The 26,697-nt window shown below is 36.7% G+C and overlaps 1 protein-coding gene and 1 long non-coding RNA gene across 2 annotated transcripts; one reads left to right on the forward strand and one right to left on the reverse strand.

Annotated features, from left to right (window-relative positions):
• Positions 1–1,328: 1,328 nt before the first annotated feature.
• LOC308694703 lies at positions 1,329–3,007 on the forward strand. The gene is made up of 3 exons (XR_014030633.1): positions 1,329–1,388; positions 1,566–2,088; positions 2,187–3,007. It is a non-coding gene; the product is annotated as an uncharacterized lncRNA (long non-coding RNA).
• Positions 3,008–8,167: 5,160 nt separating this feature from the next.
• On the reverse strand, positions 8,168–14,731 carry LOC308695064 (uncharacterized protein; the record flags this gene model as incomplete). The annotated part of the gene is made up of 9 exons (XM_081373002.1): positions 8,168–8,756; positions 8,874–8,942; positions 9,092–9,166; positions 9,258–9,286; positions 11,606–11,680; positions 13,355–13,447; positions 13,574–13,918; positions 14,016–14,339; positions 14,725–14,731. 9 exons carry the CDS (start codon positions 14,729–14,731, stop codon positions 8,646–8,648), a joined length of 1,128 nt encoding a protein of 375 aa, XP_081229128.1. The 3' UTR covers positions 8,168–8,645.
• Positions 14,732–26,697: the final 11,966 nt, after the last annotated feature.

Here is a 26,697-nt window from a genome sequence, read left to right on the forward strand (position 1 = left end):
GGCCGAGCCAACTCACACACACACACACACACACACACACACTAGAGATGTGAATAAACCGCGGATCAGGCGGATGACGAAAAATAATATTTTAATTAAATTCGGGCGGGTGGCGGTTGAACCAATCAAATGAAAAAAGTTTGCCACTAAGCAAACCTGCAAGCTATGAGCCCAGCTGTCAGTACTATTGAAGGAGGCCTAAACGTCTCGTAGATGAGGCTGCCTGGGTTATTTTGTTTTGATATTAGCTATATTTTTAAAAGAGCCAGTCATTGGAGTCTACCATCCGTGGAATAGGCATTTAAAATAGATTATGGAGTGATATGACTCAGAAATTACATCAGGCAATGTTCAGATGTCATTCAGCGAGATGTTCAGAAGAACGCAAGAGCTAAACTTCTACAAGCTCAATAACATCAACACACACACACACACACACACACACACACACAAAAAATGAATGTGAATATTCACGTTGCACTAGCGGTGGGCTTTCAGCGAGTTTATTTAAACATTTATTTTTTAAAGAGCCGTTTGTGAGTCAAAAGAGCCGTCTCTTTTCAGTGAGCTGAGGCAAACGAGCCGACTCACGAAAAAGAGCCGAAATGCCCATCGCTAGATATTAGGTCGGTGGCCAGTGTTTCACTTTCCCTCCAATAATATTTTGTTTTAATATCGCGGCGACGTATGTGTGCTTACTGGGAACATAATAAAGACACCTGGACTCAGTCGAGACCAAAAGCCATATTTGACAAGACCAGTGGCCGAGACCGAGACAAGTCCGAGTCCGAATCCGAATACCAGCGAGTCCGAGACAAGTCTGACTAACTTGTAGAAAATTAAGTTTTTAAGGTATTTTGAAATGATTAACGTCAGCTCCAGTTTGGTGAAACAGAAAGTATTAGCACACACTTCATGAGCGTCTGTAAAGCAGAGATTAAATGTCTTCAGGAAGAGTTTCTACACATGGATTATAATGTTCTGCTTTACTCTCTCCAGCCCTGAGAAATAGATCAGATCCACCACTATCTATCTATCTATCTATCTATCTATCTATCTATCTATCTATCTATCTATCTATCTATCTATCTATCTATCTATCTATCTATCTATCTATCTATCTATCTATCTATCTATCTATCTATCTATCTATCTATCTATCTATCTATCTATCTGTCTGTCTGTCTGTCTGTCTGTCTATCTATCTATCTATCTATCTATCTATCTATCTATCTGTAGCAAGGTAAAAGTGACATGGCCCCTTTAAGAGCGTTCCTCTGTGGGCGGAGTTGTGCATGCGATTAGATTTCCGTGCGCTGTTTAAGACCGGAAGAGCAGTGGTTTGTGTGGGCTACTGGCTTTGTTTTCCGTTTGAGACTTCAAAGAAGGTAATCGTTGTTGCTACTTTCACTCCACATTCTGTATTTATTGTTGCCCCTTAGTAGTGATGGTGAAATGAATCTTTGTGAAGCACTGGGGCTTTCCCCCTTGAATGTATCATAAAATGTTTCATTACTCGAAGCTTTTCAACACATTGCACACTAACGACATCTTGTGGTCAAAAGGTGGAAACGTCTCTGTCAGCTGAGAGAGCCAGTGGGGGCAGCCCTGACCTCTCTAAAGACGGACGTCACCCCTCCTACAGCCCTGGAGTATGAGGCAGTCCAGGATGCTCTAGATGCTCTTGCCCCTTTCCACCAGGATACAGTAGAGCTTTCGGGAGAGAAAAGGGTGTCTGCCTCCAAAGTGATACCTCTGATGAAGATGCTTAATCACGCTGTAACGAGCAAGCTAGAAGGCCTCAATTCAGATTTAACATCAGCTGGGTGACAGCCTTGTGCGGAGGGTCAGGGAACATGCAGCACATTTAGAATCAATAAGTGTGATGACCATTCCCACATTACTGGACCCCAGATTAAAAACACTGGGATTCTTAAGTCAAGGGAAACTGCAAGAAGCGGTATCAAGATTAAAATCTGAATGCGCTTCTGTAATCAGAAGTTCTGGTCTCCATTCTGCTTCCACCAACACACCCCCAGCTCAGCTGCCAGCCTCTTCAGAAGCAGCTCAACCTTCACACAACAGCAAGTAGTGTATGCCTTTGTTGTGTGAATGTTCACATTAGTGATTAGTACTGTGAACCATTGTTAATGGATTTTTTTTTAACTTTGTACGTTTATTATTAGGTGACCTTTGGCCTCTGCTGGATAGCACGGTTGATCACAGTAGAAGGAGCTCAAGTGCAACAGCAGACGCTACTGTAGAAGTGGACCGATATTTATCAGAAGTGAATCTCACAAGATCTGAGGATCCACTAGTATATTGGGCTCAACATAAGCATCAGTATCCTCATTTATATCAGCTGGCACTGGCGTTTTCATGTTCCCCTGCATCCTCTGTTCCATGCGAAAGGATCTTTTCCAAGGCTGGAGAGGTTTTGTCCGAGAAGAGGAATCGTCTAAACCCCAACACACTTGAAACAATTCTGTTCCTCAATAAAAATAATTTGTAATCCTTCCTTCACCGACCCCAACCTGCAGTGTTGCAGTCCCAGTCCCATTTTATACCCAGGCAAATGTCTGCTCAGGTCATTGGTTCAGTATTGATTTATTTGTCTACTGTTTCTTTGCACAGTCGCTAGGTGTCACTAGTGAGCAATGCTGAATGAAGCTTCGAGGAATGACCCTTTGAGTGAAGCAATGGGCTGCGAGGTCTCAGTGGTTCAGGAAGCCTCATTTTGCCATCACTAGGGAAGTGTCTCTTTATAGTGTGAGTCGGTGATGATGTGCAGGAGCGGTGAATCAGACTTCCGGGGAGAGGGAACGAGTGGGCGGAGCGAGCGGATCTGGTGACTCCGTGACACACTTATTACTGACCAGATTTACTTTATTTCTGGACTCATAGAAACACTGAGCAGTGTTCATCTAACACTGGTAAATTTGCTGTGTAGAGTTTTATTGCACCTGCGTATAATGACAATAAAGACTATTCTACTCTTTTATATCTCACTTTATTCTGCTCTATTCTTTATGGATGTATGAAACATTCACAATAAGATGAATATCATTCATTTAGAAACATGAATTTTCATTTAATGCTAACTTTAAGCATCATTAGTAGATGTATATGCAGTATGATATATACAAATATCCTCTTATTTTAATGTTCATAAACTGTTAATAGTTTAACATTACAGCATGTTTTAATATTTTCCCCTGTCTAATCAAACCCAAACAGACATATATGACTGATGTTTTAAACCTCATGTTATTAAGTTACAATGTAATCACTTATATTATTTTACCATGGCTTGGAAGATATTTTTTTTTAACCTCAACATAGCATAGACTAACCCCATCGCTGCTAGCTTACCTCTTCTCTGCTCTGCGTCAATAACAAGCTCTGTTCTCAGAATAGGTTAAACCAGATTTGAGGAAGTGAAACATGGTGTCGAAATGTTCAGCATTTCCTTGTAGCTCAGGGTGTGGTAATGGACTCTCTTGTCTAGTATTTAGTGCTGTTATCATCCTAGGTCCCCTCTTTTTTTTATTTTTCTTTATTTAAAAATCATTAAAAACAATTTTTTTCCCTTAAAATAGCAGTTACTGCCAAACGTACTTCTGTTTTCTGTAATATTGACCAAGACATAGTCCTGTTCTGAATCGTCTGTTTCCACATTGTCTGGTTCAGAGTCATCCTGATAGAAATCACTCTTAGTAAAAACGGTACTAAAGCTGTCACTGGGCCAGAACCTTTTCAAAAGGTACCTTTGTACACAGATACTAATATGTACCTTTAAGGTGCCTATCAAGCGGCAACCTTCCGGTCTCTCTTGTGAAGCCGATACAGAAGTAAGTTAAACTGCAATTCATCGACTGGCCACTAGAGACAGGCTGCAAAAGAGAGTCAATTCCATATATCCCCCATGTTAACATGCCCAACTTCACAGCAGAAAAAAAAATATTTAAAACTCATCCGTTTAATTGACATTAAGCCTTAAAGTTCTGCATAATTAAGGGCGTGGCCACTTGAGTGACAGGTGGATTGCCGCTGATGTCAGCCTATCAGCAGTTTGTCTGCTGTACGGATGGACGATACCACTTATTTTGTTTTCGATACGATACCGATACGTTCAAGGCCAGTATCACTGATACCGATACCAATACGATACCTCTAAACTGAACTTTTAAATTTAAAAATTCTACATTATTGTATAACTGAGATTAAAATGGGTAATGATACCCACTTAAAATTATATTTGAAAGGCATTTTAACATTCAATACGCCTTAATTGGAATTTATTAGATTTTATTTTGATTTACACACGGTTAAATGTTTACTTGTAGTGGTAACCATGGAAATCTACAAAATATTATAGGCCTATTTGAACTATGGTCACTGTAATGTTCATTTTCATAAGGGACTGCCAGTGACAGGCTGTTGCACCCATAAAATGCAACCTTTTTATTCTGACAGTGTATGTTTATATTAAAATTAGTTACAGAATAGAACATCAGTATGAACTTTTAACATTTAATAAAAAAAAAATGTAATTGCACAAACTGTGTAGGCTACAATTCGTTTATTGTGAAATAGCTCAAACATAGTTTTTTCAGTCTTCTGTTAAGCATTGTTCTGGGAAACACAGCCCTGTTTGAATGCATTATCGACAGTGTGTGAACGCTCTCTGTGATTGATTGGTTCTGACTTGCAGCATTTGTGTGTGTTCAGTTCAGATGAACAGGGAAGTGGTTCTACTACACAATTATTCACTAACATAGGTTATTCATCCAGTTCAATGCATATTGTACGCGTTAGCTTTATTGTCAAATAAACAAAATCACTGGCAAAAAATAGACAAAAAAAACATTGTAGTATCAATATATATATATATTTGAGTATCGATACTTTTGATACTCAATGTCAGTATCGATATATTGATACTTCATATATCGATACGCCCATGCTTAGTCTGCTGTCTGTTAGCGTCACGTCACCTCAGCTAATTCCAGCCGCTGAACTCAGCATCTCTGTCATGTTTGTGCTTTTTTCGGGATTATTTCATACAATTTAATACACCCATTACTTCACCCACGCCTTTGGACTCCGTCGTGGTCGAGTATCGAGAGAATAACCAGCACTGTTTTCCAGTTGTAATATATTTGGAGAAGGCATTCGACTGTGTCCCTCGCAGCGTCCTGTGGAGGGTGCTCTGGGAGAATGGGGTCCGGGGCCCTTTGCCAAGGACTGTTCGGTCCCTGAACGACTGGAGCAGGAGCTTGGTTCGCATTGCCGGCAGTAAGTCACTTGTTCCCGGTGCATGTTGGACTCTGGCAGGGCTGCCCTTTGTTGCCGATTCTGTTCATAATTTTTATAGCATGATAAATACCTAATATTGACTGAAGTCATTGAAAGTTTTAAGGCTTTTGTAAGGTTTTGGATAGTAATGACTCAAGTGTTACTACATCTTTCTAAAGGAACTATTAATTATTTGGATCAGTATTCTAAAGTGAAGATCATGGGAACACACTAGTAATGACTGAAGTGTTACCAAATCCATTGGAAGGAATTACTATTCAAAATCTTACAAAAATCTCAAAAGCTTACACTGACTTCAGTCAATATTAGGTAGTTATCATGTTTTTCACTTTAGAAAACTGATCCAAATAATTAGTAGTTCCTTTAGAAAGATGTAGTAATACTTGAGTCATTACTAGTGGGTTACCATTACCTTTTATTATAAATTATGCATTATTCATGTTAATTATGGACCTGTAGGTAGTAGTTCTCTGGGAGGTATGAAAAAAAATAGTAGTTATTGATTAGCTAATAATGAACTACCACATTCATCTGAGCGCTATTACTTACTAATTTGTTAATCAGAGTTTCTTGTTAGTTAATAGTAGTTCTAGAATGTTAATAATGTTAATCGTTTGTTCCTGTGTGATTAATCATTAATGAAGGAACAGTATTCTAAAGTGTTACCCTACTTTAAAATGGCTTTTTTGGTCACTTATATCTGAATATTCATATTAAACGACACAGACATCAAGACAATATAAATATAAGTTCACTCAGCTAGTCCTATCACTTAAAGCAGAAAATCCATCCTTCTGTCCTTTTAAATGTCCGTGTTAAAAGAGCACTTTCAGTGGTTTAGTGAAGCTGATTGCTGTAGCTTATATCCGACTTAGGCATGGGGTCAGAGATGAGGAACGATCCCAGCTTTTTCCCTCTCTACTTCCAGCACTGTACCTTTCAGAGCTGAGAAGCAACATCCAACCAAATCATGGAAACCTAAGGCCTTCTTCTCAGTCACCAGAACAGAGATCGAAATTCCTATAACTGGGATGAAATCCCGACTCCAGAAGCTCATACCATCTTAAAGTTGTAGATGACCAGATCGTTTCAACATCATTGGTGTGCATAAGGTACGAGGTCAGTGTAATGGTCATCATAATGAACCCTTCGCTCGACGTTTGGACTTAGCTGGTAAAATCTGACTAGTTTATTGTCTGTGTGAATCGAAACATTCAGACTTTCACATCAGAACTATGAGGGTACACTGTTTCCGGGTAAAAAGCCTTCACTAGTTTCACTTCAGAAAACTATCTCAACAGGCATTTATGAGCACTAATTATTCATATTACACATTAAGTTTTGTATAAACTAAAAAAAAAATACGCCTTTAATAATGGTGAGGCTGAAATGGAGAAACAACCAGTGTCTTTATACTAGGGATGGCGAAAACTACAAATTTTCTTGACCGACCACCGAGCCTCATTAGCCGGTTGAAACCGGTTAACTGATTAGTTTAAAATATGCTACGCTATTTGAAATAACAGCCATTTCGAGCCGCGCCTGCAATTCCGCAACTCTGTCGCATCTCTCTGCCGCTCTGCCTGTATGTCTCACTGTACGTTCACACCGCCGTCGGCGAGAGCGGCAAAATTTGACGGTGTGAACGCACAGTCACACACACACCGCTGCCCTTCCACTCACGTCACTTTTTTTAAATCCCCTAACAGCGCAAAGCAAACGCGGCACCGAGGAGCTTGTATGTAAACGGAGGATAAATGGCTCCTTAGTTTTGAAATGGTTTGTGTGATCGCGTTGAAAATAAAGGCATTTGTCTAGCATTAGAAGCTCATTTGAAACATTGCCGCGGCTCTTTTAAGAAAATGAATGCTCCGAAGAGAAGCCGCTTTAGTTTGAGGTAGTGCTAACAATAATAAAGAAAGATGATGATCATCATCACCTTACATCATAGATGATGTGCTACAACTGTATTTAAGCACTGTATCACACAAGTTGCAACTTACATCTGTGTCATTCTTTTTGGTGAAATGGTCCCACACACTACTTTTCTTTGCACGCTTCATCCTGTCGTCTGCCCTGGCTCTAACCTCGAGTGTTTTAGCCTGTAGCCTTTACTTTTCGCAAACCTTGTGAGTGCGTGAACCCAAACGCTGTGACCTCGCGCCAAATGTTTTTATTGGTTTATTAAGTACAAACAGGCGAGTTATGAAAAGTTGAGTGTGAGGGATTTGTTCACTTCACACAAAAAGATCTTGTAATGAGATGGCTAACTGTAGTAGCGTTTAGTCCACTGTCTATAATAGCCTAATTTAGAGATCACTTTCTTTTTTTTCTTTTTTTACCGACTACCGACAACTTTGATCGGTTAACGTTGATACGGTCAACCATCGGTCAAACGGTCATTGGTTAACATCCCTACTTTATACGTTTTTATTCTTGCAAGAATGCCATTCTGACACACAGAGAGTGTTTTGCAGTCAGAGAAGACAGAAAGGAAGTCACTCTCAGACAGTTAATGGTCACACATTTCCTTCAGTGGATGTGTGAGGAGGACTAACTGTTGATCAGATAACACTACTCCTTACATGCACTCAGATATCTGCAGCTGTGTGAACTTACACACAAAGAAAAGCTGCAGATAGATCGTTCAAGCTGAGCCCCAAATATGTTCCACAAGAAACCAGACAACTAGTTTCATTTCCTTTATGTTAGACAAAAAACAGCTAACACAACTTAGGCATGGAAAGCTCAAAAAGCAAACATAATGCTTCATGGCTTTCAGAAGTAAAATTATTCCTGATTCAAGCAAAATCAGCAGAAAATAAAAATGGGCAATAACAATGAGATTGATAAAATGAGAAATGAGTTTAATCAATCATTACATGAAACAAATGGCCTACAAACATTAAGTAAAAGTGAATGAGACAGATCTCTCTCTTTACTGACTTTAATTAAAACTGAAATATTTAATCAATTAAAGACAATCCAAGCCATCAGAAAATAAAAATGAACAATATCAATTAGCTGTTGATAAAATGTGTAATGAGATAAAAATCATGTCCTGTGAGATGTGAGAGGCTTTCAGTGTCTACCTGTGGTTGTACAGATAAACTGAAGTGCAAATGTAGCCCTCAGTGTTTATCGACAGTTTAAAATATACAGATAAATATTGTTTTTTTTAAATATTAACAATAAATCTCATTCATATTCACAGGACATTCAACAAATATCTGCTCGTTCACACACAAATATATAATTCCTCCAAACACCAGAGAGATGAAATCTTCCCGTCTGCTCCTGATATGATGAGCTCATGATCTGTATCATTAATGTTTATGTGTGAAGGTCTTGTTCTTGTTCACAGAGGCGTAAAGTTGATCCTGCGGTTGATCTTCTCTTCCTCTGATGGCAGCATAAGTCACTGTATCATCATGATCCTGAAAGAACAGCACAGATTCTGTCCATCAATGTTTGAACCCCAGCGATTATTATTATTATTAGAGCATGAGCTTCATTTATCTGAGAGTCAAACTCATGTGCTGGTATCTACTCACATTCAATGATTTTACTGGCTTTGTATTGGAAGAAGTGACCTCAGAATAAGTCACATCATCTGTCTGCTCCTAAACATCAATGCAAACGTGCAGAGAGTCAAGTTTAACACACAGAACAGACATATCTCTCACTATAATATGTAGAATAACACAAAAGCTTTTAAATCACATTATTGAACAGACAGTGAACGTAATGTTTGATGATTTAGTGGACTCACATTGGCTCTTGCAGCGGGAGGAATGGACATGTTGATCGTCTCATTCGTCCCTTTATGATCATTCTCATCTTTGACCTTCAGAACAAACAGTTAAACTGCATGAATGACACTTTATTGAGCTTTAAAGACAGTAATCAAATCTAAATCACTGCATTACTGAACTCACCGCAGAGTCGCCAGTCCCTCTTTTATTATCTGAAAACAAGTGCCTCATGATATATGAGTATGATAAAACACAAGTGCAAAACACAGAATCTTAACAATAAGTGATAATGAGTGATAAAAACGTCTCAGTTCTTTACGTAACCTCAGTTCGCTGAGATAACAGGAACGACTATTGCATCTTTGCTAGAAGCTAAGGGGGATACTCCTTTTCTCCGGCTGAAGGGGCCTCTGGGCCGGTGTGAGCTCGCTTCTGTCCGATCGTCCAGTCCTCTGACCCTGCCTTTTTTTTTCTCTGAGTTTCCTGGAAACAGGAGAGCGCGAGGGTCGGAGCCACTCTCTAGAGACACGTCATCTCGGTGAGCGTGGGATTTCCCCAGACTGGCAACGCACTCACTGTGTTCATCAGTGGGGTGCAGAAGGGCTCTGCATGTGCCACAACCACCACGCGACATTTGCAACAACGTCGCAGGAAATTTCTAAATTTGTTCTTTTAATATGCTCGCCGGATAGCCGCAGGGGAGACGGTTAAGGTCGCTGAAGGAGTATAAATCTGATTCCTTTGGCGAATATGAGCTGCTTTTATAGGCAGATGCCCCACCCCTTTTGGCAGGCTCTGTGCTCTCGCATTAAAATGACACACTGCTTCACCATAGATTCATGCAGTTCCCACTGACCAGCCAATAGACTCTACATTTTCAGACTATACCATCTTCCTAAATATTCCTAAAAATATATATTTTGTTATATGTTATGGCTGTGCAGTGGCACTGCGTTTTTGAATTAAAGACTTAAAAATTCGGAGAAAAGGAGTTTCCTCCATAGCGTCTAGCTAGCCTGGGTTTCCCCATGCTGCCTTGAGCGCAGCACGATTTTATTCACGCTGCTAGGCAGCCTGGATACCATGGACCAGATTTTCGCCTCAAATAGGGAACCAATCACAGAACGGGGAGGGAGCAGCAAAACGATGACGACGTCTATGCGACACCCCGAAGCAGTTTGTTTATCTATGGATCCAACATGACAGACGTACAAATACATGCATATTTTTAGGAACACATCTACAAAAATATGCCTGTATTTCAAGTTGATAAAATAATTTAAAATCCACATCAGTTTATTTGTGCCCGACGCGCCACGCCCTCCCAGGACCTATAACGTTACCCAGGCTACTTTCACTTGAAAAAATTCATCATAACCGCGCGCGCGATCTGCTTGCAGTCGTCGAGATGGATGCTGAGGAGTTGGAGAAAAGAATAGCTAGTGGAGATGGTAAAGTTGTCAACAACACGTCATCAAAAATCAAGTCCAGTGTGTGGGAGAAATTTGGAGTTATCTGAAGAAAATATTGTGAAAGGCTTTGCTGCATGCATTTTCCTGTTGGATAGCCGCAGATGTGGAACTTCATCGCCGAGGTAGCACGCAGATAACTGTGGTAACAATGCCGTTCTGTTGAACGGTATTTTTCTAATTTAATACTGTTAAGTATGTGTAGTGTGCAGGGTGTGTTTGAACCCAAAATTGTCAGATGTAGGCTAGACGAAATTGCGTGGCAGATATAGTGTTGTAGCCGCGTCTGTTCGATTGGTAAAATGTTAAGGTTACTCAGTTTTGTGGTAAAGTTAGCCATGTTCTTCATGTACCGGCCTTTTTACAGCTTTGGCTGAAGATGTCCTTGTGTTAATTGTCGTGTAATAAATTCTGTATGACCTGGCAATAAACATTTTTGTAAGTGTGTCTATAATGTGATAGTCTAAACTGATTTTATTTTGGGTGCGGGTCGGGTGTCGGTTCTATTTTAAGCAGGTCGGGTGCAAATTTTAATTAGTGCTGCTGTTGGAAAACGGGTTGGGTGCGGTTTTAAGCAGTGCGGGTGCGGATTTACAAAATCGGACCCGTGCAGGACTCTGGTGTACACATAAATCTCTGACCCATCGTCGTCTTCTTCGTTGAATATCTGTCGCTCTACATACGTCATCTGGTATAATTGAAACGATTGGCTATGAGCTACGTACAGGCACATTTGATAGACATTTGTAGCACCCAATAAACGGCTCTGGGCATTCGTAAACCACGCCTCATATACGAGAAAATGAACATGTGGTTCCCAGACCACGTCTCAAAGAGAAAGAGGTCTGACGTTAGCCAGGCTAGCGTCTAGCAAAGGTTTCGAAAGGGAACGATTGTTGTTTCACTTGAGATTGACATTACAGGAATTCTCAGCAGGAATAAACTTTTGTTTGAGAATTTCATATAATCCACGTTTCTATGATACTTACAATCTGAACATGATGTTTGTTTGCTCATCTGAACTGTTTTTAATTGTTGTAAAGGAGTAAATCTGAAACTCACCAGCTCTTTTTCTGCAGATCAGCCAGAGAAGAGCAAGAAGGAGAACAGCGACTGCAGCGACAGAAATCACTATGACTGAAGAAGAGATCGAGCACAGAGTCAGAGACGGACAGGGCAGATTGGGGACAATTATAGACAAAGACAAAAGACATCGGCACCGATGACGACAGGAATGTGATTTCAAATGATTCTGACTCCATGCCGGCCCGAGCCTTTTGGGGGCCCTAAGCAGAATTTGATTTGGGGGCCCCCTCCCACCACGTGGAGTCACCTGTGCTTGACGATTATTGACACAATGTCACTCTATAATGTTACATTATAAATTAATACAATGAGATTATGTATTAATACAAAATAAATACTTAATAAAAATAGATACTTAAAAATGTTTTTCTTTACTCTTTTACTAACTCTTTGAAACTTCTGAAAACAAATTGTCACAAAACATATTAAAAAAAATATTTGCAAAATGTCCTCCAACGTTTTGCAACACTTTGCAGTTTGAATGATGTCTTGTATGAACATGACGGAGTATGATTTTATGTTTCCACTGTTCGTTCACGCCCGCGCCTCACACACACACACAACATATTCCAGCATTGCAATCTTGACATCGCAGCCTGTTCGTTATAGCCGTAATAAAATATAATAATAAAAAAGTCAACGTAACATAAAAAGTAGCCTACACTGCTCTGTTTAAATAGTCAGTAGTAGCCTACAATTCGTACCATTCAGCGCTGCATAGCCTAAGCACCGCTTCACTGTGATGTTTCCAAGCACGTTTTTGCGCATGTGAAGAGAATGATTTTTTCCCCTCGATATTGGAACGTGGGTGAAGTACAATGAAGCCTATAGTAAAGAATAGTTTACATCCAAATCCATCGCGAATGTTGAAATATTTTGATTGTAATGAGAGAGATACGTGAGCCCAACGCCGCTTTCACTTTCGCTTTAAATTATTTCGTTTTGACTTGTTTATGGTTATTTTTTATTCTTGTTCTGTTCTGAATATCATTAAATTTAATGGATAAATCATTGATCAAATCAAATTTTTGTGACATGGCTTAACATTACCGTGACTTTGCACACGAATTGTCTATGCACGCGAGGTTATGCGCATGACTCAAACACTGGCAGACACAGCAGCAGTTGTAGGCAGGTATATTGATCATGAAATCATAATTTTCTTGTCTTGAATTATTAATCCATTCATTCATATGTCACTTGTTTAATTTAATTAATATGAAAAAAAAAAAAAAATCGCTTGGGGGCCCCCTAGTGGCGAGGGGGCCCGAAGCAGCCGCTTAGTTCGCTTATGCCTCGGGCTGGCCCTGTTCTGACTGTAGATTTGTGCGCTATGATTGATTTGTTTATTGCTCTACATTTACATGTATGCATTTGGCAGGCGCTTGTATCTAAAGCGATCTAAATTACATTTCATAGTACACATTTTTACATTCCTATTACTTCTTGCTTTCCCTGGGAATCAAACCCATGACCTTGGCGTTGCAAGCACCAGCACTCTACAATTTGAGCTACAAGAAAGCTAGGAGAGCTAGGAGTGCTCTACTTTCAAGAAACAAAAGGAAAAAGACTGACATATTTCATAAATTCTTAGATATTTCATTATATATATTGTGGTAGAGTGTCTATATGGTAACATTCATATTTTCTATATAATTATGTTAGACAAAGCTGTTCTGTGAATAACATCATCAATGGCTTAAAAGCATCAGCATCATCATGTACCTTTTGTAGAAGTTTCTGATGAGTTTATAGTTGAGGGATCCTGAGAGTTTGTGCTGTGAACTGGAATCACTGCTGTCGTTGAATCAGCTTCAGCTGTGAACGATTAATGTTTATTCATACTGTACAATATTACCATTATATTTTAACTAGTTAACACACAGGACTAACTGTGGATACAGAAGGATAACTTCTGACTGCTTCATGAGACAGTTTTCTCACCTGAATACTTCACAGTGAATGTGAATGAGGTCTTGACTTGATTTCTCTGAGTAAGAAGACATCTCCACTCTCTGTTGTTATCTTCATTCAGGAGTGTTGTAGTCAGAGTGATGATACAGCGATATTGATCTGATGATGATAATATCTGATATCTGGAGTCTGTCTTCAGATCAACACCAGTCTGATTCACCCACAACAGCTCAACTCCCTCAGAACGAACCCAATTATCACAGGAGAATCCAATATATGAATACAACTGACAGGAGAGAGTCACAGAGCAGCCTGGACTGATCTCAGTCTGTGAGGATGAAGATGATGATGATGATGATGATGGAGACACTGAAACTGAACACAAGACACAAATCACAGACTCTTTAATCATCATCTGAGTTTAAAGGGAGAATCTGCCCTTTTTAAATTTAACACATAATCTTAAACTTACCATGAAGTACATGCAGAAATACAGACAAATCAGGTCCTTGTTGTCTGTCATTCACATATTGTCTGCAGGTGTATAATCCATAATCTTCTTCTGTGACGTTCTTGATGTTCAGAGAGCAGTCAGACTCCAGACTCAGTCTCTCATGTCTCTCTGTGTCTTTATTCATTTTCCCTAAAGTAATCAGTTCAACTGCTGCTGAATGTCTGAATCTGTTATCGTAGGTCCATGTAGTTGATTTGCAGTCAGAAAGAGCATTATTACAGGGCAGACGCACATTTTCACCAGAACTGATGAACTCATGAATCTTGCTCTCTCCACTGAAACCTGAAACACAAGTAAAAAGCAGAAGATTCAAATACAGTCTTTTTCCTCACTTAAAGCAAACAACACACTCTCCAGAATAAACTATTAGTCTTCATCAGAGAGCTGTTCAAATCACTGACACACTCTTAATATGAAGATAATTCTTCATCATCAGATGTTTGAGTGACACTATGTCCAGTATCAGGAATAATACAGTATGATCTGTGTGTATCAATACACAACTCTGAGATCACAACGTGAATGTGTGCAAGAATAAACTGAGCATGTTCAAATGAACTCTTTCCAGACTAATTCCACTAAATGTCTTTAGAGAAAATACAGATTTCTTTACCTATGAGAAGTGAAGAGAGAATGATCAGTCCCAGCAGACACAGATCACACTTACCAGCCATTTTGTGTTTCTGTCAGTCTTTCTTTTCATTATATATAGTTACAGCTCTTCCTTTAAACATCATCAGCTCCTCCTCTGGTTGGTAACTTCCTCTGATCTGACAGACTGAGTGATGAAACCCTGAGAAGTGTTATTTCATTATTGCTTATGTAGCAAGCGGCTCTATTCTTAGCGATTACGCCACCCCTACATAAAATAGTACGCAGCCACGAAAGGAAGAGGTGGGCTTTCCAGTATTTTAAAGTAATTATAAGCGTCCACTCCAGTTTGGTGTAACAGAGAGTATTTGCACATGAGCGTCTCTAAAGCAGATATCATGTCTTCTGGAAGAGTTTCTACACATGGATTATAATGTTCTGCTTTACTTTCTCCAGTCATGAGAAAATATATCAGATCCAGACTCCTTTATTAACACACAAACACCAGTTCATTACTTAGACTGAGCTTCTTGACACATTTCACATTCAAATAATGTGGCTTGCTAATTTCAATGTGCTGAAGTTGCCTATACTGTAGTATATAGCCTAATAGGTGATTGACAGCTTTGACACCAAATGGATATACGTGAAAATCAGATGACATGATTTCACAACTTTTCATTGGTCGTTTAGATATGTGAAGCATACTGTATACGGAAATGAACCTGGACATTCTATCCGTCGAAAAATCTCAAAATCGCCAAAATGGATATACGCGGTTTTCATCGGACAGCGACGCTATGCTTAAAATGAGTGTCAGCAAGAAGATCCAGCCTAAGCTGATCTGAGAAAGCAGCTAAATATATATATCACAAATAAAATAATGGTCAAACACATATTGTCACACACCTCAACGGCACTACACTTCCCAGCATCCCTCATGTTTCCCACCTACACACTATCAGCCATCCCCTATCACCCTCACGTCATCAATCACCGTGGACACTATTATCATCGCAGCTGTCTGTCATTGTCTCGTTATCATCTGTGTATTTAGTTCCTGCTTGTCTTCTGTTCAGTGTTGGGTATTGTTTGTGCATAGCACACTGTTTCGTGCTGTTGCCTCTTTTTGTTAGTTGTTTAATAAACCTTTATTAAATTATCTTCATCTTCAGTGAATTTCAGCGTTACACATATGAGCAGTGTGCCGATGCTAAAATCCAGAATCACAGGAGCTGATGATACACAACCAACAGATGCTTTTATTCTGATCGTCATATAATGATCAAGAGTGAACCAAACACAGATTATTATGAATTATGACACTCGTCTTATCAAACCCATCAGACATATTTTATGAAATGCTTATGAATATATTACATATTAAACAGAATTATGGGCCGCTGGGGCTTGAGTCATTATTGGTGTTTCTGTATAAAAGACGGACAGTAATGAGGTTGGAGTATTTGGATGTGTTGTCAAGGACACAGTGAGCTTCCCCCCTCCCATCTTTCACTGTAAATCACAGGTCTGGTGTCTACAAGTCTACAGATGGCATTGGCTATCAGACCGTTGTCTCCTCTGCTGTCTCTACACACACACACACACACACACACACACACACACACACACACACACACACACACACACACACACACACACACACACAACAGTGGCTGTGATCTCTTCTCCAGCTTCAGACTCTTTCAGGGACACAGGAGAGGACACTGGCTCCATTAACCGACAGTCACACTGTCCCAGACTCTATATAGTGTCCTCTGTGTGGAATAATGTCCCTATGTCACATTAGCTCAGATATGCCTCTTTAGTTGTGTTAGTTTTAACTTAAAAATTCTTGTAAAGACAACCAAAGTATGTGTAGCGATGCAAGCAGCAACAATCCTTGTTTTTTCATCTCCATGTTTGATTTTCAAAGTTAACTACTAACATTTGACTCTTTAAACTAGAGACAGTTTCACCCGGGCAAATAAATTGCAAAAGTTGCAATAAGAAGAACATAAATTTCAATATACAAATATCAAACACAAAAAAAATGTACTTGATTCTACAATGTTAAGTGGGTGAAAAAAAAACCCTCCTTAATCTCGCCTTTATGGACATAAATGGGCACCCACAGGAATGAATGGGAAAAATTGTAATTCAGAGCTTTTTTTTTTGTCAAATAAAAATCAATAGATCCAAAACAAAGCATATCATACATACACACGAATGAAGGGGTGGTCCTGTACAACATTCTTAATGTGGCAAACACTCAACACACAAACAAAGCATTCAATGAGCCGTTTTTTTTTTTTTTTTTTTTTCAAATAAAAAGTCACTCACAGATAGCCTAGAAATCTAAACGCACCCTAGCAGCAGCAAAATGTATTTTGCAGCCAGGGCAGTCTAGCAACTCTCCATTGACTTTCGAGCTGCAAAAACCTAAATTGGGTCAGGCCAATCACATCGCGTATAGAGTAGGTGGGGGCGGGCTTAACATAATGACGACAGAGTTGCGACGGATTCTGCTCCTGCCACTTGAAAACAAAGAATGACGGCTGCTGGAGAACATCTTTCGAATCGGCTTTGTCCGCGACTCTGGAGGACTTGGAGTTAAGTTTTTCTTTGAGAAAAGAGCAAAGAACGGCACTTAAGTCATTCTTAAAAAAAGGAAGATGTGTTCGTCGTTTTGCCGGCCAGATATGGCAAAAGTTGAATCTATCAACTAACGTTAGCTCCGCTGTTGGGAAAACGCTCTGGTTGGTTGAAGCGATGTCGTATTGCGTGCAGAGTGAATTTGAAAGACAGCCGTTTATCCCGCCCCTCGGATTGAGCCGTGTCTATGGTGTGTTGCCAGACCTAACATCTTGATGTAAGTCTGGCTTGCCAGGCTAACTCACAGATGCAAAAACAAAGAATTTGATGAGCCAATGGCTGCGTCCGAAACCGCATACTCAATGAGTAGGTACTTAATTTCAATGAGTACTTACTTAACGAGCGCTAAAAGAGTAGGTACTTTATAGCCAAATCTCGTTGAGTATGAATGAGAACCGGACATCTGCCATGTTGACGTTATCATGTGACCTACGACGCGTTATCACACGCGCAACAACTTAAAAGATTTGAACGACACGTTTAATTCATCTATCTGTAAATATCTTGATATTGATTAAACTTGCTCATTTTGAAGAAACTGCTGCCCATTTATTTTGTGAATACATTTATATACATTTGATTAAAGTTCTTATATTTAACCCTACTAATGTGACCCACCGTTTTATCCTTACGATATTATTTATTTTTATTACGAAATCCCAAAATGGTCATCTCTTGAATGTTGTTAATTTCTTTATTTTATATCCAAACATTTTTATCCACAAGCAAAAGTGGCTAACTGCTTTATGTTTTCCTCTTTTTCTTGTTGAATTTAACTCTCGTTTCAGGCCTAGGCCTATAAATATATATATATATATATATATATATATATATATATATATATATATATATATATATATATATATTTTTTTTTTTTTTTTTTTTTTATGCATTTTTAAATGTATTATAATTAATTATTTAAGAAAAAATATATTAAGATATTCAACCTTTTACTAGGTTCTTTTTTCTTGTGTATAAAATCTCATATTATGTATGCAAACCCATGATATATATATATATATATATATACACCTCATAACATCAGTAACTCAACAGCCCTACCTAGAACGGGTTTCCTCAGCGTTTGTAATGTCTGCACAAAGGGCAGCTGTGCGAAGATTTGCCTTTGGAGAAAACTGTTGATTTTATACTCAAAAAATTTAAGTATCATTAATATTAAAAATTAATATTACCCCAGAATGAATTGACCCTTCGCTAAGCCACGCCCGAAAACGGCCACAGGCCAATCGTGGCTTAGCAACCGTAACTAGGCGCGGGAGGTCTGGCAAGCTTTCGAGCGAGAGGGAAATATGCCGTGTTGTGCGTATGGATTTTGCAAATCTGATACCCAGTATCCTAAAAGTTTGGACGGGGGGGTGGATTTTGTTCCCTTCCCGAAACCTAAAACCCAAGGGGAGAAAAGCCGGACATCATCTTCATTTATATAGCGTTTTTAACAATGTAGATTGTTCCAAAGCAGCTTTACACTGATAATAGGAAACTAGAAAAAAAAGTTTGTTGAGACAAACTTTAAGTTGGCTTAAGAAAGCCGGACCAGAGAGTTTGAAGAAGTTTAAAGTAGTTAGAAGTTTTAAGTAGTTTAAAGTAGTTTAAATTTTGATTTATATATTAGTTTGAAAGAAAGAATAGTTAGAAAGAAAGAAAAAAAGATTAGTTAGAAAGAAAAAGAAAGATTAGTTAGAAAGAAATAAAGATTAGTTAGAAAGAAAGAAAGACTGATTAGTTAGAAAGAAAGAAAGAAAGAAAGAAAGAAAGATTAGTTAAAAAGAAAGAAAGAAAGATGGATTAGTTAAAAAGAAAGAAAGAAAGAAAGAAAGATGGATTAGTTAAAAAGAAAGAAAGATGGATTAGTTAAAAAGAAAGAAAGAAAGAAAAAGATGGATTAGTTAAAAAGAAAGAAAGAAAAAAAAGATGGATTAGTTAAAAAGAAAGAAAGATGGATTAGTTAAAAAGAAAGAAAGATGGATTAGTTAGAAAGAAAGAAAGAAAGAAAGAAAGAAAGAAAGAAAGAAAGAAAGAAAGAAAGAAAGAAGGATTAGTTAAAAAGAAAGAAAGAGACTGATTAGTTAGAATGAAAGAAAGAAAGACTGATTAGTTAGAATGAAAGAAAGAAAGACTGATTAGTTAGAAAGAAAGATAGATTAGTAAGAGAGAAATGAAAAAGATTGATAGATTGAAAGAAAGAAAGATTAGTTAAAAAGAAAAAAAGAAAAAGAAAGAAAAAAAGATGGATTAGTTAGAAAAAGAAAGATAGATTAGTTAGAAAGAAAGATAGATTAGACAGATTAGTTAGAAAGAAAGAAAGAAAGAAATATGGATTAGTTAAAAAGAAAGAGAAAGAAAGATGGATTAGTTAAAAAGAAAAAGAAAGAAAGATGGATTAGTTAAAAAGAAAGAAAGAAAGAAAGAAAGAAAGAAAGAAAGATGGATTAGTTAAAAAGAAAGAAAGAAAGAAAGAAGGATTAGTTAAAAAGAAAGAAAGATAGATTAGTTAGAAAGAAAGATAGATTAGACAGATTAGTTAGAAAGAAAGAAAGAAAGAAAGAAAGAAAGAAAGAAAGAAAGAAAGAAAGATGGATTAGTTAAAAAGAAAGAAAGATGGATTAGTTAAAAAGAAAGAAAGAAAAAGATGGATTAGGATTAGTTAAAAAGAAAGAAAGAAAGATGGATTAGTTAAAAAGAAAGAAAGATGGATTAGTTAAAAAGAAAGAAAGAAAGAAAGAAAGAAAGAAAGAAAGATGGATTAGTTAAAAAGAAAGAAAGAAAGCAAGAAAGATGGATTAGTTAGAAAGAAAGAAAGAAAGAAGGATTAGTTAAAAAGAAAGAAAGAAAGATGGATTAGTTAAAAAGAAAGAAAGATGGATTAGTTAAAAAGAAAGAAAGAAAGAAAGAAAGAAAGAAAGAAAGAAAGAAAGATTAGTTAAAAAGAAAGAAAGAAAGATGGATTAGTTAGAAAAAGAAAGATAGATTAGTTAGAAAGATAGATTAGACAGATTAGTTAGAAAGAAAGCAAGAAAGAAAGATGGATTAGTTAAAAAGAAAGAAAGAAAGAAAGAAAGAAAGAAAGAAAGAAAGAAAGAAAGAAAGAAAGAAAGAAAGAAAGAAAGAAAGATGGATTAGTTAAAAAGAAAGAAAGATGGATTAGTTAAAAAGAAAGAAATAAAAAGATGGATTAGGATTAGTTAAAAAGAAAGAAAGATGGATTAGTTAAAAAGAAAGAAAGAAAGAAAGAAAGATGGATTAGTTAAAAAGAATGAAAGAAAGAAAGAAAGAAAGAGACTGATTAGTTAGAATGAAAGAAAGACTGATTAGTTAGAAAGAAAGAAAGATTAGTTAAAAAGAAAGAAAGAAAGAAAGATGGATTAGTTCAAAAGAAAAAAAGAAAGAAAGAAAGGATTGGTTAAAAAGAAAGAAAGAAAGATGGATTAGTTAAAAAGAAAGAAAGAAATAAAGAAAGATGGATTAGTTAGAAAGAAAGAAAGAAAGAAAGAAAGAAAGAAAGAAAGAAAGAAAGAAAGAAAGAAAGAAAGAAAGAAAGAAAGATTAGGTAGAAAGAAAGAAAGAAAGAAAGAAAGAAAGAAAGAAAGAAAGAAAGAAAGAAAGAAAGAAAGAAAGAAAGAAGAGAAAGAAAGAAAGAAAGAAGGATTAGTTAAAAAGAAAGAAAGAAAGAAAGAAAGAAAGAAAGAAAGAAAGAAAGAAAGAAAGAAAGAAAGAAAGAAAAAGATTAGTAAGAAAGAAAGAAAGAAAGAAAGAAAGAAAGAGATTAGGTAGAAAGAAAGAAAGAAAGAAAGAAAGAAAGAAAGAAAGAAAGAAAGAAAGAAAGAAAGAAAGAAAGAAAGAAAGAAAGAAAAAGATTAGAAAGAAAGAAAGAAAGAAAGAAAAAGATTAGAAAGAAAGAAAGAAATAAAGAAAGAAGGATTAGTTAAAAAGAAAGAAAGAAAGAAAGAAAGAAAGAAAGAAAAAGATTAGTTAAAAAGAAAGAAAGAAAGAAAGAAAGAAAGAAAGAAAGAAAGAAAAAGATTAGGTAGAAAGAAAGAAAGAAAATGTAGAAAGAAAGAATGAAAGAAAGAAAATGTAGAAAGAAAGAATGAAAGAAAAGAAAGAACGATTAGATAGATAGAAAAGGTTTGAAGATAGATAGATAGATAGATAGATAGATTGATAGAAAGAAGAGGTTTGAAGATAGATAGATAGATAGATAGATAGATAGATAGATAGATAGATAGATAGATAGATAGATAGATAGATAGATAGATAGATAGATAGATAGATAGATAGATAGATAGATAGATAGATAGAAACAGTGTGAAGATAGATAGATTGATAGAAATAGTTTGAAGATAGATAGATAGATAGATAGATAGATAGATAGATAGATAGATAGATAGATAGATAGATAGATAGATAGATAGATAGATAGATAGATAGATAGATAGATAGATAGATAGATAGATAGATAAGTTAGATAGAAAGATAGATAGATTAGTAAGAAAGATAGATTAGTAAGAAATAAAGAAAGATAGATAAGTTAGTTAGACAGATTAGTTAAAAATAAAGAAAGAAAGATAAGTTAAAAAGATAGATAGATTAGTTAAAAAGAAAGAAAGATAGATAAGTTAGTTAGAAAGATAGATTAGTTAAAAAGAAAGAAAGATAGATAAGTTAGTTAGAAAGATAGATTAGTTAAAAAGAAAGAAAGATAGATAAGTTAGTTAGAAAGATAGATAGATTAGTAAGAAAGAAAGATAGATAGATAAAGTTAGTTAGAAAGATAGATTAGTTATTTAGTTAGAAAGATAGATTAGTAAGAAAGAAAGAAATATAAGTTAGTTAGAAAGATAGATTAGTTAGAAAGAAAGAAAGAAAGATAGATAAAGTTAGTTAGAAAGATAGATTAGTTAGTTAGTTAGAAAATTAGATAGATAGATAGATAGATAGATAGATAGATAGATAGATAGATAGATAGATAGATAGATAGATAGATAGATAGATAGATAGATAGATAGATAGATAGATTAGTCAGAAAGAAAGAAAGATAGATAAGTTAGAAAGAGTTAGATTAGTTAAAAAGAAAGAAAGAAAGATAAGTTAGAAAGATAGATAGATTACTTAGAAAGAAAGAAAGATAAGTTAGAAAGATAGATAGATTAGTTAAAAAGAAAGAAAGAAAGATAAGTTAGAAAGATAGATTAGTTAAAAAGAAAAAATATAGATAAGTTAGTTAGAAAGATAGATAGATTAATTAAAAAGAAAGATAGATAAATTAGTTAGAAAGACAGATAGATTAGTTAAAAAGAAAGAAAAAGAAAAAAGGTAAGTTAGAAAGATAGATAGATTAGTTAGAAAGAAAGATAAGTTAGAAAGATAGATAGATTAGATAAAAAGAAAGAAAGAAAGAAAGATAGATACATTAGTTAGAAAGATGGATAGATTAGTTAAAAAGAAAGAAAGATAGATAAGTTAGTTAGAAAGATAGATAGATTAGTAAGAAATAAAGAAAGAGATAGATAGATAGAAAAGGTTTGAAGATAGATAGATAGATAGATAGATAGATAGATAGATAGATAGATAGATAGATAGATAGATAGATAGATAGATAGATAGATAGATAGATAGATAGATAGATAGATAGATAGATAGATAGATAGATAGATAGATAGATAGATAGATAGATAGATAGATAGATTTAGAATGGTTGTTTAATTGAGTCTAGGGCTTCAGGGAGTTTAGATTTGAGTTTTTGGGTTGTGCACTAATGGGCCACCGTAGTCTTGGCTCAATTTGAGCACTCTGCAATGTAAGTCTATGGGATTTTTATGATTTTTAATATTAATTTTTAAGAAAACTAAAATTCAAATCAGTCTGAAAAGATATAGCACACCGAGTCAGAACATTCTGAGTGTCTGTGCCGAGTTTGGAGTATGTAGAGTTAAAGCTCTAGGAGGAGTTAGAGTTGTAAATTTTTCCGCTCATAAAAAGAATAATAATAATAAGTTTAAATAGGATTTCAGTAAGTTGGCTTTCTCAAGCCAACTTAATTAAAAGTAAAGTGTTTTGGCTTTATAGCAGCTCTAGAATAAAGTTATTGTCCAGCTCGTGGATCAAGCAGCTGTGATTAAAGGCAAGACGGAGGCTCACTGACATAACTTAATGTTACTTAAAAATATATTTCAGCATTTTGTTAATCGACGGCCAAACTAGTAACATTACCCCAATCCGATCGCGACTCTCCCGTTGTTAGTTCTAGTAAAAGTAAAAGGTAACGTTAGTTAGTAAAAGTAAAAGGTAACGTTAGTTAGTAAAAGGAGGGAACATCAGGGGGCTTGCCGGAGATCTCCAAGGAAAAGGTTGGTATGCAAACTTAATCAGTTCATAACAGTAATCACTATGTGACCCACGACGTGTGAGCAGTAACGGTAGCCTGGCGCACTACAAATATAAGCGGGAGAATGTTATCATTGCAAAGTGGTCAGGCTAATGTCTTGTGTTTATTCCACAATACATATGGATAAGCTGTTTGATTTATAAATATTAGAATATTTTCACATTTCACTTACCCTGCTGTGCATGCACAGAGCTGTTCCTCAATGTGTGTGTTTCACATTTGAATGGTCAGCGTATGAGGTGCTGCTGCTTGTGCTGGGACGTTATAGACTTTAGCTTCAATTTTGATGAACTTATTCTCTAATCGTTTGCATATTATGTCGTGGATATAGCCCTCGAATGCATACTGCAGTCTTGCTCTCTCATATTTTCACCTGTTCGCCAAAAATGACTAATTATCTCCTTAGGAATGTCTGAAACCAGTGCATACATACTGTAATAGACGTGCCAGGGGCAAAAGCTTGACAGGCGTAGCAACAGTAACTAATGAGGGCGGGGCTTAGCGAAGGGTCAATTGCATTGCTATCCCACCCCAAAACATACAATAATAACAACGATAATTGCTGACCAATACTTAATTATATTACTTTTCACTGAAAATGATATAATTCAATAAAACAAAATGTAATGTATGTCATATGACATAGCTATGCATGATTGAATACACTCTAGATGTGTATATAGTGAACATATCAACATTTTCATTCAAACAATTAAATAAAGCATTAATTAAATAATTATATTTTATTTACTGACAACAATGAGAAATATTTATAAATTAGTAAAAGAATGAATGAAAGTCACCATCACACAATAAACAAATGCAAGTCAACACATGAAACAAAGCTTTATTCAAACTACAATCATGTATGTAGGCTACAGGTGCTGAACCCCACATCCTTCTGCCATCTCAACACAATGGTTCCCATTCTGCGGCTTTATTCTGATGAATCAGCTGACCGCCAGAGGTGAGCCGTGCCTTCATGCCGGAGGTTGCTGCGTGATGTGTTGTGCTTCACAATCTGAGGCAATAAGGGCAGGTGGAGTGATGGAGGGTCTCGTAAGGACAGGTGGAGGGTCTCATAAGGGCAGATGGAGTGATGGAGGGTCTCGTCCATGGCACCATCTCCAGGATTCAGCTCTGGGCTCTTCATCCTCAGTGTTCACACCAGCCTGCTGACATTTCAGATCCTACAAAAATGCACAAACATAACACAAAAGCAGTCATTTTAACCGCACAATGGCCCTCATTTATCAAAAGTGCGTACACCAAATTTCCAGCGTACACCTGGCGTACACCCAAAACCACGTTGACTTTGAGATTTATCAATATGGACGTTGGCGTACGGCACGCTCAAATCCTACGCCAGCTCGGGAGGTGGTGTACGCACGTTTTGAGTTAGTGCGGGAATGCGCAAAAAAACAATTCCTAACACCACAAAAGGCACTGACAAACTAAAAGATATAATATAATATGACCCACTGTAAAAAAAACAACAACATAGTAATTATAAACTTTGTGTTTATTTTTGTGCAACATGGACTTCAATGTTTAATTTGTGTGACTTTACCAAAGCATTTGAATTGTAGGCATATGTATTCCTTAAGTTGCGAGCCTGTGCGCTTTACCTGACGTTTCAAGCCTTGTTTATACTTTCGCCTGGCTCCGCAGCGCGAGTCTCCGCAGACTGCGCGCGCACCTCCCCAAACGGACGAGGCGTTTATACTCGACGCGCTCGCCGTTGTACTATTCTTTGAAACGATGGTTAGGCCAGGGTTAGGCCCGGCAGGTGTGCACGGACTGGGTTTAGTAATGAAAGGCTTCCAATGACCAAAAAAATAATTCAGACTGACAAAATAATAAAAATGCCATTCTTCTTCTTTTAAATAATAATAATAATAATAATAATAATACAAATAATAATAACGACATTCTTCTTCTAAATAACAAAAAGCGTCATTAATAATAAAAATCTAGAAATCAATTTTGTTTCTTTCCACTTCCCTGGTTTCGCTTTCTCTTTCTCAAAGAAGTTTCTCTTTAATTTGCCGTCTTCCGTGTGTCCATGGCGTAAAATGTGGGCGTGGGGGGAGCGGAAACTTGAATATATAGGGGCGTGTTATTCTAATGACGATCGATTTCAGCCGCGGCATTTATCAAGGGCAGGTATTGCGTACACCTGGATTTCAAAGGTACGCACAGCTTCATAAATCAGGCGATGAGAGGAGTGTAAGCATAATCTTACGCCAATATATACGCCCGTTTCTACGCAAGATTGATAAATGAGGGCCAATGTCATTTGATTTCAGTATTAATTAGAAGACAAAAATGCTTTTTTTCCTTGCAGGTCCTGCTTCACCACAAAAGCTCAGCAGCAAATGCACAGAAATCAAGAATCAGAAAAGTGCTGTAATAGCTCTGTTTGAAATTACACTACTTAAAATAAACTACAACTTAATATTGAAATAGTTGTTGTTATTCATTTCTGTAGTGTCACTCAAAGCCTTCACGATCCACTCTCCACCGGATAAACACACATCTGTTCATCTGACCCTGTAACATCCAGACAAGATTCACATTACCATTTATGTACTCAACAACATTTTCATGTTGAGGTTGTTTTAACTTTTTATCCAACATAAATGTTCCTCAATTTATCAACAGTAATGGACAAATAAAATAGATAACTTATGTTTATTACTTTATAGATTTATTCTACATAATAGCACACATCCATCGCTCAGATGTCTATTTCATGTTGTGATGTGCTCTTCTGCAATACTTACTGAAGATTTTCCTGTCAGATGTAAATAGATATTTAAAATAAGCATCTTTAAGATGTAGGGGAGCGCGGGGCACAACCTAACGCGGGGTTAGTTGTAACACGCTTGTTTTAAATACTTCCGCACATGCTTGGATGACGGAACTTTGTTTATTTACTAGTTGCCATATCAACACTATATAGAAAAAAAAAATCCGCCAAAATTT

The sequence above is a fragment of the Scardinius erythrophthalmus genome, assembly GCF_964197995.2.
Source record: "Scardinius erythrophthalmus genome assembly, chromosome: 1".
NCBI lineage: Eukaryota > Metazoa > Chordata > Actinopteri > Cypriniformes > Leuciscidae > Scardinius > Scardinius erythrophthalmus.